The sequence below is a fragment of the Sceloporus occidentalis genome, unplaced genomic scaffold (assembly GCF_023333645.1).
Source record: "Sceloporus occidentalis isolate IW3139 unplaced genomic scaffold, rSceOcc1.0.p SCAF_4, whole genome shotgun sequence".
NCBI classification, from domain to species: Eukaryota; Metazoa; Chordata; class Lepidosauria; order Squamata; family Phrynosomatidae; genus Sceloporus; species Sceloporus occidentalis.
This window is the reverse complement of record NW_028316984.1, coordinates 38,822,474-38,838,141: the sequence shown is the minus strand read 5'-3', so window position 1 is coordinate 38,838,141 and position 15,668 is coordinate 38,822,474. Positions and strand designations below refer to the sequence as shown.

Below are 15,668 nucleotides of genomic sequence, written 5' to 3'. Positions count from 1 at the left end.
GGAGTCCCATTCCCCCTTTTTCTTTTTTGTCTTGGAGTACCTTAAGTTTTATCCTAGCTTTTTTCCCTTTCCAAAGAAATTTACTTATGTCCTTATTCCAAGTTGTAAATACAGATTTATTTTCGATTATCGGAAGAGTCTGAAATAGAAATAGCATTCTAGGGAGAATGCACATTTGTACTGTTGCTACTCTACCAAGGAGTGTTAAATATTTGTTATTCCAATTGTTTAAATCAATCTTGATTTTGTCCCATACCTTCTCATAATTGTTTTTGTACAGATCTTTATTCTGATTAGTGATTGTAATTCCGAGATATTTTATCATGTCTACAATTTGAATTTCGGTACTTTGTTTTAATTTTACAATATCCTTGGATGTTAAATTCTTTGTTATGATTCCACATTTATTTTATTTGATTTGATTTTTCCAAATTCATCGATTACCACTTCCAGTTTCTTCAAACTACTTATAGGTTTTTCTAAAAAAATGACTATATCATCTGCGTAAGCCCTCAGAAAATATCGGAAATTTTTAATTTTTGGAACTTCGATCTCTCTTTCCATTTTTATTTTTTGGATCAGTGTTTCCATAACTGTAATAAAAAGTAAAGGGGAGAGAGGACAGCCCTGGCGTGTTCCTTTAGAGATTGTACATATACTAGTTCTTTGTCCGTTTACTATTATCTGAATTTCCTGAGATTTGTATATACATTTTATTCCCTGTAGGAATCTCCCTTTGATTCCACATTCCTCTAAGAGAGTCAGAAGTGTTTCCCAATTTATGCTATCAAAGGCTTTCTGTAGATCTAAAATATAGCTCCAAATTTGTTATTTTTATGCCAATCATAATATTCTATAATATTTAATAGGGTCCTGATGTTATTTTTTATATACCTTCCCGGTAGAAAACCCACTTGTTCCTCGGAGATCCAATTGCCTAAGAATTTTTTAAACCTGTCCGCCAAGATAGATGAATATATTTTATAATCGATATTCAGTAGGGTGATGGGACGGTAGTTAGCAATGTCCTCTGGGTTTTTACCCTCTTTCGGAATGAGAACTGTTAGAGATTGTTTCCAGGTTTCAGGGAAATTACCATTATCAATATCTTTAATTGTTTTGTGCAGCCAAGGGGATATTTCATTTTTAAATACTTTGTAATATTTTGGCGTGAGGCTGTCTAGGCCTGGAGCCTTATTATCTTTTAATTTGGAGATGGCTAGATCTACTTCTGCTAAAGCTATAGGTTGATATAGTTTATCTAGTTGAGTTTTGGATGTATTTGTTAGATTACAACTTTTTATATAATCAATTTTTTTAGCTAATTCTACTTTTGTTTTCGTATTTTCTGTAAAAAGATTTTTATAAAATGTCTCTGTTATTCTAATTATGTCTTCCTGTTGCATATATGCTTTTTTATTTTCTGTTAATTTCAGAATTGTTCTGTCTCCTTTCTCCTTTCTCAATTTATTAGCAAGCCATTTTCCAACTTTGTTCACATTTTCGAAGTGGAAGTATTTACAGTCTTGGTTTCTTTGCAAGATTTCTTTAGATATCTCATGTTCTAATTGATTTTTAATTAATTGGATTTGGTCACACAGTATTTTGTTCTGTGGGTTCATGATATGTTCCTGCTCTTTCGTCTTCAGTTTGTTCAACAAGTCTTTTTCTTTTTCTTTTCTTTTTCTTCTGTATCTTATTTCCTGTTGGATTAAATGTCCCCTTATTACTGCTTTAGATGCATCCCAGATTGTCCTCATTGGCGTCTCTTTTTGGCAGTTTTGTTGAAAGTAACTGTTTAATTCTTGTCTTATTTTATTAGTTATATTTTCATCACAAAGTAAGAAATCTTGAAATCTCTAAGAGAATTCTTTTTTCCCCTCAGGGTTAATTAACATTACAATTGGACTGTGGTCAGATATAAATCTCGGCATTATTTCTGTTTTGATTACTTTTTTGCATAAAGTTTTAGATATAAACATAATGTCGATTCTTGACCACGAGTTAAATTGCCCAGAATAGAAAGAAAAGTCTTTAATATATTTGTGATGTAGTCTCCATATATCTATCATGTCATTTTCCTGCACTAGTTTTAAAGCCGCTTTAGGAAGATCCCCTTGATTATTATGTTTGTTTAGTCCAGATAATCTATCAATTTCAGGGTTGATTACCCCATTCCAGTCACCAGTTATAATTAACTTATCATAGTTGTGATTTTGTAGTTTTTGTTTTAGATCATTCAAAAACTTTGCTCTTTTTATTAGCAGGGCATATATGTTAAGTATAAGTATTTTCCCTATTTGCAATTCTATTTTGGTTGCCACATACAAGCCGGTGTTATCTTTAAACACTTCTCTTGCTTTAATGTTATTTTTAATATAAGTTACAACCCCCTCTTTTCTTTCATGATCACAAGATGCTACATAAAAAGATCCCAACTGACTATTTTTTAATATGCTACTCTCTTTCTTTTTAATATGTGTTTCTTGTAAGCAAACTATACTTACATTTTGATTATAGAGAAAATGAAATACTTTGTTTCTTTTAATTGTGTTGTTTAAACCATTCATGTTCCATGACAGGATTTTAATTGACATTTTAATTGTTGTTTATAAATTTCCCTTCGTACTCCCCCTACCTTTTTCCCCCCTCCCCCCTTTCCCTCGGTCTTGATTTCCTCCTTTACCACTTTTTTGTTTTCTTCCCTTTTTTCTTACTTATTTTCTGGAGGTGGGTCTGTTGAGTGTTACTTGTCTGAGTTGGGTCTATTGGATTTTGTTTAGGTTGTAGTTTCATAGATCTTGTTGTTATATAGTCCTGTTTTTTGTACGTTTTCCTCCTTACTTGGGTATTTGTTAGGGCTCCTTCTTCTTCCAATATCTCTCCCTCCTCAGTTTTGTCTGCAGAGGAAGATTGTGGCGTGATGTTTTTCAAATCCTTCTGTTTGTCACTAGTTTCCTGTTTTGTGTTCTGTAACGTGTTTCTATTATTATTCTGCAGCTTTTTATTCTTTGATGAGGGTGTTGTTTTTCCCCCTGTTGGACTTGCATTGGAGGTGTCTTCTTCAGAGGATTCGCAACCCTTAAATTTTTTAAGGAAATTCTCAGCTTTATCTATGGTGTCAATATGGAATTTCTTCTTATCTATTGAGAAAATCACTCCTTCTATAATTCCCCATCTGTATTGTATGTTATTTTCTTTAAGAAAATCTGTTAATTGGGAATAATCTCTTCTTTTTCTCAAAATTTGCTGAGGGATATCTTTAAATATTTTTATTTCCTGTTGTTGATCCTCCATGAAAAATTTCTTTTGATAGTTCACATCTAATATAAGGTCCCGTACTCTGCTCCTCACGAAGTATATAATTATATCTCAGGGTAATTTTTTGTTAGTAGCCACCCAAGAGTTTTGTCTGTACAGTTTGTCTATTTCCAAATCAAGCTGCTCAGGTGCCCAATCGATATAGTACGCTAATGCAGGAATCAATCTGGTATTTAAGTTTTCATTATATTGTTCTTGTAATCCACGAATTTTTAATGTTTTATCTCTAAATCTTAATTCCATTTGGATTTTTAATTTTTCATCTTGTGTCCGTGTGCCTTCTAATTTGGATGTCATTGCCACCAGGTCGGCAGTTTGGTTATGCGTATTTTTCATCTCTTGTGATATATTGGAAATTGTATCTTTCAGTTCTTGTAATTCTTTCTGTAGTTCTATTTTTATTTCTGCTTTCCATTCTTTTATTTCTTGCCTTATTTCTGTCTGTATTTCCATTCTAATGTCTGCTCTTAATTTTTGAATTTCTTCCAGGATGCGACTGCTATAATCAAATTCCTTTGAATTTTCCCTTACAATTTCAGTTTCAGAGTTTTTTTTACTTCCATTCTTATTGTGGAAGTTTGCTCATCCGGCAGTGCAGTCATTATGGTTATATTGTCTGATTGAGCACAAGATATCTTCTGGGTTTGACCCTGTCTATCACTCCTTCTCTCTCTGTTATTGCCTATCTAGAATTAACCTTTACAGAAAAAAGAGGGTCTCAGAAATGCACAAAAAAAAAAAAATGGAATCCCACTTCTCCCCCTGTCCCACTTTCCTGTCCCCTATATATTTCTGTTTAGTCGATAAACTTAAGTTCTTCCATATATTTTCTTCTTACTTTCCTCCTCAATATCAGATTACAAGCATTCCTACTATATTACTTAAAATGGTAGGCGTCACTTTTGCCCATAGGCCTCAAGTATATAAGGAGCAGACCCTCCCCCAGCAATGAGGGTTTAGCTACAAATTGTTTCTAAATTACTGACAATTCCCCCTTTTTGTTTGTCTATTCACCTCTCTTTTGCCTGCTACTTATCATTTCAAAACTCTTTTTCTATATTTCAACAAACTGTAAAATCCCAAAGCATTTTTAGATTAATAAGAAACAAGAAAGTAAACAGCGTTGGCGTAATGTCCTTTGGTAAAATTGTCTGACCTTACTTGCCTGAATTGGGATTAATGACCCAATTCAGTATGTCGTTCCGCCAAAAACCACTAGCGGCAGAGGCGACAACCTTATGTATTTTTCCACAACTCCTATCCCCTTCGAGGATTTTACCCAGGAAATAGAAAAAAAAAGTTGTAAAAGGAATCCAGCCTCCTTTTTATAGCCCCGGCTGGGGTCTCTCTGTTTTCGGGTGGGAGGAGGGATGGTCCGGGGGGCGGCGGCTGCCACGGCCACACCTCACCACCGTGGAGATGGAGAGGAACGCTGGCTCCCTTTTTATAGCCCCGGCTGGGGCCTCTCTGCTTTTGGGTGGGAGGAGGGATGGTCCGGGGGGTGGCGGCTGCCACACCCATGCCTCACCGCCGCGCCGCTGAGGAGATGGAGAGGAACGCCGGCTCCCTTTTTATAGCCCCGGCTGGGGCCTCTCTGCTTTCAGGTGGGAGGAGGGATGGTCCGGGGGGAGTGGCGGCTGCCACGCCCACGCCTCACTGCCACGCCGCCGAGGAGGGGAGTCAGTATTAATTGTGGCAGCCCTTTACAAACATTGGCAAACTTGTGTTTATTCTGTACGTAGAGAGATCTTGTAGCACCTTTGATACTAACTGAAAGAAAGAAATTGGCAGCCTGAGCTTTCATAAACTTCAGTCTACTTCATCTGATGCATTTGGTGGAGTGGAAGCCAGGTACAGACATATATATGCCATTGGTTTGTGAGGATGCCAACTCAAATTACAAATCCTTTGTGTATGGAAATGAAGTTGCAGGTCCAGTTTTAAGGAAGGTCATTAGTGCATGAAGACATAGGAAACTGGTCTTTGGGCATGGAGATGAAGTGGAAGATCCAGTTTTGCAGTGCGACTAGCCTGTGGTGATGGGAATAGATGAATGTAGCACACCCCCATAAGGATGGGGTCAGACAGTGTTGAAGTGCATGTAGTGTGTCAAGAAACCATTGTCTTTGTTCAATCCATTGCTGAGGGACTGTAGTTTGTGGATGAATTCCAATTCTGCTGTTTCTCTTTCCAATCTACCTTTGTAGTTCTTTTGTTTAAGGACTACTGTTCTAAGGTCTGAGATGGAATGCCCAGGGAAACTGAAATGTTCTGCCACCGTTTTTTTGTGTATTCCCATTCATAATATCTGATTTATGTCCATTTATCCTCTAGCACATTCCTTGTATGAAAACCTGCCAGATTACGGTTTGAACCTAAATTCAACATTGGTTGCAAGATACAGTACCTGAGGTCAGCAGGCTGTCTTGGAGTGAGGAAGGGAATGAAGGGCAGGTCACATGGTATATGTTGCTCTGTCAGAACCCCACTTGAGGCAGCTGCCTCATATTCCTTAATGGTAGGGCCAGCTTTGCATCTCAGTCTCCAGAGTGTGTAACCATGTACCGCTGAGTCTCTCTTATCCAGAATTCCAAATTCCAAAATACTATAAAATCCAAAATAGTCCACGGGGTGGCTGAGATAGTGACACCTTTGCTTTTTTATGGTTCAATGTACATAAACCATATTTTATGCACAAAATTATTAAAAAATATTATGTATAAAAGTACCTGCAGTCTATGTGTATAAGCTGTATACGAAACATAACTGAATTTCATGTTTAGACTTGGGTCCATTCTCCAAGATATCCCATTATGTATATGCATATTTTCCAAAATCTGGGGGGAAACCCCTCCAAATCACTTCTGGTCTCAAGCAATTCGGATAACAGAGACTCGACCTGTATATTGTATTGCTAGCTAGGGGCAGCATTTGTGTCTGTTATTCACTCAGGTGTTCAGTACTGGAACTAGGGGCAATGAAGAATCAGGTTCCTGTAGCCATAAATTATAGAAAATAAGAGTAACACCATGATCACTCATTTTAATGGTACCATATAATCAGAATATTTCTAATATAAATGTAATAAGGATACAAATCCAATTATATGGCTGTAATTTTAATGAAAATAGAATATAGTGCTGCAGAAATAGGAGTCTGTATACCCTGGAGATTGTAATCTTACACTGCTTTGTTTCTGAAATAGGGCACATAGAGGTGGCTTTTATCTGTTAAAAAAGGCTTTTGTTTTAAACGAAAATTGGCCATTTCCTCTTTTGCATGGTTTGCTGCAAGATGTATAGTAAAGCTGGTTGAATGTTTTTTAAAGCAGTGCTGAAAAATAAACATAGGAATATATCAACCTCAAGAAATGACAAGCGAAACTTTCAGAAAGAGACTTTTTTATGTACACGAGAATATCAACAGGTATCAGTTATTGTGGCTGTTAGGAAGTTTGAACTGGTGAAAAGCAGCACAACATATAAATGCACTTCATGGTTTTTCTTCTTGTGATCCAGGAAGGCTAAACTAAGCATTACAGTAAATGCATGAATAGCAGCTGAAAGATGGCAACTATGAACTGGGCTCCTTTCTCCACAACGTAATATCTAATAGATGTGTTTGTTGATTGGTTTGATTGATTTCATTGATTCTGTCTAGTTCAGCAGGTTTCAATTGGTGGTTTGCCAAAAATTAAACATGAGAAATTTTGAAAAACATAAAACAAACCAAAGTGAACATCATAATGTTAGGAAGGATCGAATTAGGGGAAATTTAATTAGCTCAAATTTAGTCGAGAGGTGGCCCTAACAATACCACATGCCAGGATTGGGTCCCTATGTGTATACCAGAGGTCGCCAGTACACCCCAAGAGAAAGAGACTCTGATACCAATTAGGTGGAATTAATCTAATAGCATTTATTAAAGCACAAGTAAAACCACACAGCAAAAGGGGCACACACTCACACACACATACAATGCTATAGCAGGGGAGGGGTGAATTCGGGAGATAGGTTGAGAAGGAGAGGCACCAGTAGGATATACTACCTTAGTAGTCTTCTCCAAGATGTTCTGATGCAGCTTGGATGGACAGTGGATCACGGCTGCGGGAGCGGAAAGAAGGCCGCGGAGGCTTGAGAGCTGGGTTCAAGTTAGTGACAGTGAGAGCTCAGTGTAGCTCTGATTTCAGCGGAGCTTAATGCTCAAAGAACCCAGGCTCAGAAAACCCAAGGAGGGTCTGAAAACTCAGGGTTTATATAGTGCCAAATGTATCTCAAGGCTATGGGACTTGTTAGACAGAGGCGTTGATTGCCTGGGCATTGTTAAGCTGAGAGCAAGCAATGAGTTGCACAATGCATTAGGTCAGGACACCATTCGGAAGGGAAGCCGACTTGATTGCTGAGCCATTAAGCTGATTACTGGCTCATTAAGTGAGAAGCCAAGTCCATTGTCTTTATTTGGGCAGCAGAGGCGATTCTGGTTTGGCAACTCCAAGACTTCCTATGGAATTTTCCAATTTTAGTTTTTTCTCTAGGGTTCTGCCTGGGTCAGGTGAGCTGCCTACGTGGTTTCTCCACTTTTAGGTTAATGGCGGGTCCTCCATGGGGTCAGTCAGGGATCATAGCACAGATTGCATGTACCCAAAATTTTATATAAATCCAAACTTGGTAACAATAATATGAAAGAATGCATGTTGTGTTGTGATGACATTCTTATGTTCACTGTTCCCCTTGCCATAGAAGGAACATATACATTTTATTTGCAGTTTTAAAACAATGCACATTTCTTGAGTGCATTTCCTACCATTGAATAAATTTGACAAGTACACACTTTTCTATATACGCTTTATAAATGTGCACTTTTTCATCACACACATACATAGTCATCTATCAGTGTGAGGACTGAAGAGACCAAATAATTTGCAAATTATAGACAGTCCAGAACCTGTGGACCACACCTTGGCTTGCAATCAGTTTTCTCACACTTCCCTAGTTTTATTGTGATCTTCAGTTGGAACTTTTAAATTTCCATGTATCTAATGGAATGACTTTCTCTATGGCCCAGGTCCACTTGATTTCTTTGAATAGTTTGACCTGAGGTCAACCAGACACAGTACAAGTGTGGTGCTGTTGTGTCCAGCAATCTAACACAGTAGTTCTTATCAGATAGGTGTCACCCACTTGGATGTGATGGCCTGCACCAAAGTATCATACTTATTTGATTCTTTAATACTTCTTACTGTTTCTTCACTTGAAAGTTACCAGTGGACTTGATAAAACACTTTTACTTGTGACAGTTTACAGATAAGGTGAAGAGGTTTCTGTAGAACACAGAGGTGCCTAGCAATTATGAACCAGTTAAGGTGTTTTGTTACTTTGGAAAGGTACTATTCCACACATTGATTGATAATTAGTTGTAATTAGTTAAACCATCTTGCGTAAGTAATACAGCTAAACCAGGCATAGGCAAAATGTAACCTGAGGACTGCATGTGGCCCCCATGACCATCTTTGTGACCTCCAAAACTAAATGTTAAATTTTGACCCTCAATATTTTTTTTGAAATACACACACACACACACACACACACAGAGCCCCAAATGCCTCCAGATGTCCTCTCAGCAGCTAATTTAGGTCCAGAAGATGCATTTTAAAAAGAACAGAAAGTCAAAAGAAAGCTAATTTTGCTGATTTCCTGGTGTTAAACAGTTCCTCTCCTGGGCCTAAAATGACCCAGGGACCATTAAAGGCATGGAAAAAATGTCATTCTATAGGACATTTGGGGGCAAAAATATATATAATTTTTTGCTACGTGTGTGTGTGTGCATGGCCCTCCTAGGTCTCCTGCAAGCAGAGTAACCAGATGCCATAACCACAACGAGGACAAGACACTGCAAAATGTAGGACATTCAAGAAAAATATGGGACATTACAAAATAAAAACTAAAAACACTAATAGGAATGTAAATTCATGTTTCTTAGTCATGCTCAAAATGGAGGATATTTTGAAATTCCTCCTGGACTGTAGAACATGTTTTGGAAAAAGAGGACATCTGGTCACCCCGCCTGGGATCAAGCCCCCCCTAGTCTTTCAGAGTTGCTTACTCCTGGCAATGAATAGTTGGGCCGGCAAATTTGGGGTTTCTCTTATTTACACCAAGCTGAGTAAGTAAACTCTACAAAAACAGTCAAATTGAAGTGGATGGAATGTTTTCATAGTCTGTTGAAGCTGAAATTTATGAAGACTGAAGGTTATTCCCCTGAAATGGTAAACTATTCAGTCAATGAAAACTGAAGTATTCCTGCCTGGATTGTAAACTATTCATCTTCCTCTCTGTTTTGTGTGTCAGTGCATTATCATCAGCGGAGAAAGCGGTGCTGGGAAGACTGAAAGTGCCCATCTCATTGTGCAGCATTTGACCTTTCTGGGAAAGGTAAATATTAAGTGGCATATAGTGTAAATACAATGTTTCGAAGTACATCACACCTCAACTTTTACAGGTTTAACATTTGTGGATTTGATTATTCATGAATTTGGCTCTGGTGCCACAACAAACTGCAGAATTCCCAGAATTCCATAGCATGGAGTTAAAGTGGTATTAAACTGGATTATTTCTGCAGCATGGATACAGCCTCAGTCTAGAATCTTTCAATAAAAGGTCAAACAGAGGGTCTTCAAACCTGAATCTGAATGCCTGGCCAGTCTTCTACGGATAAAATCTCTCCCACTCACACACTTTCCCACAAGCCCCTTTGTCTTTTCTTTCTTCAGTATTCAGCCATTTCTTTGCTACTCTTCCTTACTTGGATGGGAGAAATAACAAGGAAAGGAGGAGAGTGAATAGACCCCAGAGATTTAGCAGTAGCTAAAGTGAGTTTTAAATACCCTGAAGGCACCAGATCCCATCTGATCTTGGAAGGTAAGCAGGGTCAGCCTTGCTTAGTACTGAACGTGAGACTGCCACTAAATACCAGGTGCTGTAGGCTGTATTTTAGAGGAATGAACTGGCAAAACCACTTCAGAGTATTCCTTGTCTAAAAAAACCCTATGAGATTCAAGGGGTCACCATAAATCTATAGGCAGCTTGAAGGTACATTCACAAAGTGCATAATATCATGCAAGATATACAGTTGCATAAGACAATCATATTTCTTATGATCTTCTACCATTTATGACAGTATTATTAACCCTTTCTGAGCATGTGAGATGTCAAGCAACTGCCAGTAGTTCATCCTGCCCAATACTGTCTCTTCATGGCAGTTTTTAGCAGAGTTTAGGAATAATTCATCCAAAATTAACTTGTTGCCTCTAATTTGTTAAAATTTTCACTGGTGAATTTAAAATTAAATATTTTAACTTAAATGTCAAGAACATTTGATCTGTGGAAAAGCGGTATACAAATAAAATTTATTATTATTATTATTATTATTATTATTTTACACTTTTAAAACTTTTGTGGATAATTTCAGGGATTTTATTGGTGATGATTCTGCTGTTGACCTTCTCTTGCTGCTGTTCTAGTTTGGGGTGGGGTTGACATTTTTCTTTTAAATCAATTATTTTACTGTAATCTGCATTTGCTTGCTGACTTGGTAGAGACGTAAAAATGCTTAAACAAGCAAATAATAAAGCAGCCTTTTTTTGCTGGAAACTATTCTGTCCCTAAAGGCGAGCAATCGTGCTCTGCGGGAGAAGATTCTCCAAGTGAATCCTCTAGTGGAAGCCTTTGGGAATGCCTGCACTGCAATCAATGACAACTCCAGTCGTTTTGGGAAATACCTGGAAATGATGTTTACACCAACAGGAGCTGTAATGGGAGCAAAAATTTCAGAATATCTGCTAGAGAAGTCCAGAGTTATAAAGCAAGCTGTGTAGGTACAAATATAAATAGTGTAAAAAGTATAATATACTTTGATATTATAGGTTTTTTTTAAAAAAAGTAACAGTTTTTAAAAGAAAATAATTATTGGTCCGGTACATGCCGCCTCGTCAGGGCGGGCTGGAGGGGTCAGGTTTTCCCCCAGAAGAAAGCCATAGCACCAAACTGTGCAGTGTCCCTCCACCCCAAAAAGAACCAGAAAAAACGGGTTCTTTTTTCTGATGCCACACGGATGTCACAAGTGTGCCATTGGCACACTCATGACGTAAGCGACACATAGCGACATCTGTATAATGCGCATCACTTACTTCATCATGGCGGCACTAGTGTGGATGGAGTGCTGCCATGATGCTGCTGCCATCCCGTGCTAGGGTTCTGGAGCATGCAGATGCTACTTGCTCTGGAACCTTAGTATCGGTGGCGACACGTCGCTTTTGGCCCATCTGTCCCATGCCATTAATTAATTAAGGCTCACATAAGAAAGACTTTACTTTGACTTTTATCAAAATATAAAAAAATTTCCTTTAAAAATACTTTCAAAATATTTTACTTTAAAAAATAAACATCTGATGGAGTAGAATGAAGCACAACGCACAGCCCAAGACATGAATTTAATCCTGGTTCTGCCATGGAAACCCACTGCGTGATCATGGACACATCACACTCACTTAGCCTCTGAAAAAAAATCTTGCCAAGAAAATTCTTGATAGTCTTGCCTTAGAGTCACTTTAAGTTGGAAATGACCTGAAGACACACAGCAGCAGCAGCAGCAACAGTAACAGCATTGCCTTAATATAACTACACATATTAAAGGGCTGGTTCTTGTAACAGTTTTTGAATATAGCCAGTATTTATAAGTCTTTAAGATGCAACAGACATTATGTGGTTTCAAAATAATAGGAAAACACAGACTTGAATCTGAAACAAGACTTTTGGTTGCTTTGCAATGTAAAGGAACTTCAAAGGTAGATCCTTGTGATAACCCACTGAGCTGATGTTTGTATTGGATAACAGATGCTTATCACACTACATGTGTTAAGTACCTTACTTATTCCCAGGATGCTTATGTTATCACTAATAGTTGTGTTGATGGCCAGCATTAATAATGTCATTGTCATTTGCAGTGCTTTTTGTATCTAACTTTGCTCTCATCTCATAGTCAGCAGCTCACCCCAGTAAACCTGAATCTTTGAGATTGAAGAAGTGGATCATAATCTGTAACAAACTTCTCAGTCTGGAAAGTGCCATCCAACTTGTAGTTGTTTTAGTTCCAAAACAGAATTAGTTGGGCATGTTCTTAAGGCATGCTGCACTATTCTCCCCCCCCCCCACACACACACACCAAGTTCAGAATAATGCCTGTAAATATGTATAGAGTTGTACAAATTTAAATGAGCACTGAGAACAAAACCACACAAGGGATTAACTTCTAGGGTCCTGTCTGCACTGGCAAGGATGCTCTGTGGGCAACCCACTGTATCCTGGTCCTGGAGCCGCCCCAATCTCTGTCCATTACCTTGGTCTTCTATTCTGACTTTAGCACCTGTTTGCATACACAGCCACTGCCACAGCACGGTGCTTCATTCTGAGGTCAGAACAAGGTGCCCAACAACAATCACATTGCTGATGCACCTCATTCTTACTTCAGAGTGAATGATATGTGTCAGTGGCAGCCGCTTGGCATCAGAATAGAGGGAAGATCCAGAGTAAAGGGGCCCTGGTGGTGCAGAGGTTAAATACCAGTTCTGCAGATACAATGTTGTGAGTTCAATTCCAGGGCTCTAGGTTGACTCAGCCTTCCATCCTTTCGTAGGTCAGTAAAATGGGTACCCAGCTTCTTGGGGACAATTAGTTAACTCATTGTAAATCGCTTAGAGAGTGCTTAGTTCACTATGAAGCAGTATAGAAATGTGACATGCCAAGTGCTAAATGGGAGTTATTTTAATGTGCTTTAAGAGGGGTATAACCCAGCTGTCATCTAGTCTGTTCATACTAGAACTGAGGTTTCGACTGTGTGTTGTCCAGTCTTCCTGACAAGAGGAAATGGGGAGTCTATTTTATTTGGCTTGTGTAGATAGGGTGTAGGAATTATTATTATTATTATTATTATTATTATTATTATTATTATTATTTTATATAGTGCTGTAGATTTGCACAGCGCTGTACATAAAACAATAAATATATAAGAGTAAACCTGCTTATGGCGTACAATCTAAGAAATAATAGGATAATACATATAAAATACATAGGAATACAGGAAATGGTATGATAAAACAGGCAACAAAAGAACATCAAATAGCAAATGATAATCACGCATTTGTAAAATATGAGATGCAGAACTATGAGATCTGAGTTCAAATCCCATCTCAGTCACTATAGTGGCTTACTTAGACACTTGTGTGAGAGTGAGCATGCAGAATATCAGCCTTCTCCAACCTGGACCTCTCCAGATGTTTTAGACTATAGTTCCACCTAGCCCTGAACACAGGAGGTGCTGGCTAAGGCTGGTGGGGCTTCTAGTGTAAAACATCTGGGCCTACTTTGCATGCACAATGGAAGTGCCATACACATGTGTATAATGCATATGTTTTGATGGGGTGTTTTTTGTTGTTGCTGTATACCTGAAATAACCACACTTGAGTGTGTTCCTCAGAGCAAGGTCACATCTTAAAGTTAGAACTATGTCTATATCCTTCATAATAACTTTTGTTGTTATTGTTGTTCCTGTAACAGAGGGGAGAAAAACTTCCATATATTTTATTATATTTACGCTGGCCTTTATCACCAGAAGAAACTCTTTGAATATAAGCTTCCTGAAAAAAAGCCTCCCAGGTAATTATAACTAATTTGTTTTTAGTGCCTGCCATAATTGGCTATTGATTAGCTCTTGCTTTCAGTGTGGTGTTTTAGAATCTGTCCTAATCCTTTCCTAACTCTTAAAGAGTCCTTCTGTAAACGTCCCAAGTACAAAAGCAGACAGGCAAAAAGAATTCTGTCACTTACATTGGGTTTAAAAATGAAACATCAGAACAAAAACATCTGTTATATTTTCTCCATTCCTTTGAATTTCATTGGTTTTCCCAAAAATTTAAAGTGAGGATTAATGCTATTGATTAGCATTATGAAAGCAGAAATCCAAATAAATTTTGTCTCTGGGTTTTCTAGTTTGTCATCTTTTAAGTTACTATGTCCTCTTTTCTCCATTTTAATTCTAAGGCAGGACTAAATATTGTCTGATGTTATTGTGTATAAATCTCTCTCTGAAAAACCACAGCATCAAAGACAGCTAGCAATCTTCTGGCTATGAATGTACAGTGGTGGTGGACAGAAGTCTTGGGGACAGAGAGACATTTTGAAATTGTAGTGGAGGTTGGTCCAGACAGTGTTAGAAGGTTAGATTGATGTGTTAGACTGATAGTTTCAATCTCACTCCCAAGTAGTTACTTTAAGTCTTTCATTGGAATGAAGAATATTCATTCACTTATATAAGAGTGGGAATAACTATCATTTGGAAGTACTGTTAGTCTGTGGTTAAATCATTTAATAATAATAATAATAATAATAATAATAATAATAAACATTTTATTTGTATACCGCCCTTCCGTAAGATCAGGGCGGTTTACAGCAGTTAAAATACACAATATTCAATTTAAAACCATACCAAAAATTACATAAATTACACAATAAACAAAATCAAAACAAAACAAAAAACAAAAGCAAAAGCCCCCAGGTTAGCCAATCCATTGCCTGTGCGGCCTGTGTGGCGGGGGGGCCTATAAGGACTTAATCGGGGAATGCTATTTGAAACAGGTAGGTTTTCAAGACCCGTTTGAATTGGGCCAGGGAGGTAGCTGAGCGGAGCTCTATGGGCAGCGTATTCCAAAGGGCCGGGGCGGCGATGGAAAAGGACCTCCTAGAGGTGGAGGATAATCTCGCCCCGGGAACCCTAAGTAGTAGCTGCCCAGATGTTCTGAGGGTGCGAGGCGGAATGTACGGGGAGAGGCGGTCCTTCAGGTATCCTGGGCCCAAGCCATTTAGGACTTTATAGGTCATCACCAACACCTTATATTGCGCCTGGAAGCGAATGGGCAGCCAATGGAGGTTTTTTAAAACCGGTGTTATATGGCTGGCCCTGGACGTACCAGTGACCAGCCTAGCTGCCATGTTCTGCACCATTTGAAGCTTCCGGGTTTGGTATAAGGGCTGTCCCATGTAGAGTCCATTGCAGAAATCCAGTCTCGAGGTTACCAGGGCATGTACCACAGTTTCAAGGTCCCTCTGGGCCAGGTATGGGCGCAGCTGGCGAATAAGCCGAAGCTGATAACAGGTGCTCTTGACCGTCGCATTCACCTGAGCAGTCAGGTGAAGGGACGAGTCAAGAAGCACCCCCAGACTGCGCACGGAGTCCTTCACAGAGAGCGTGACCCCGTTTAGGACAGGTGGAACCACCGTCATTCCTGGACCAGGGGA

The 15,668-nt window shown here is 38.5% G+C and overlaps 1 protein-coding gene across 7 annotated transcripts in view; it reads left to right on the top strand.

Annotated features, from left to right (window-relative positions):
- The window catches only part of MYO3B (myosin IIIB), a 395,071-nt gene that overhangs the window by 173,575 nt on the left and 205,828 nt on the right, over positions 1-15,668 (top strand). For all 7 annotated transcript variants that reach the window (XM_089519779.1, XM_089519780.1, XM_089519778.1 and 4 more), the window contains 3 exons: positions 9,669-9,752; positions 10,988-11,190; positions 13,932-14,030. In XM_089519779.1, coding sequence (XP_089375905.1) covers positions 9,669-9,752; positions 10,988-11,190; positions 13,932-14,030 — 386 coding nt within the window. The remainder of the gene's footprint in view (positions 1-9,668; positions 9,753-10,987; positions 11,191-13,931; positions 14,031-15,668) is intronic.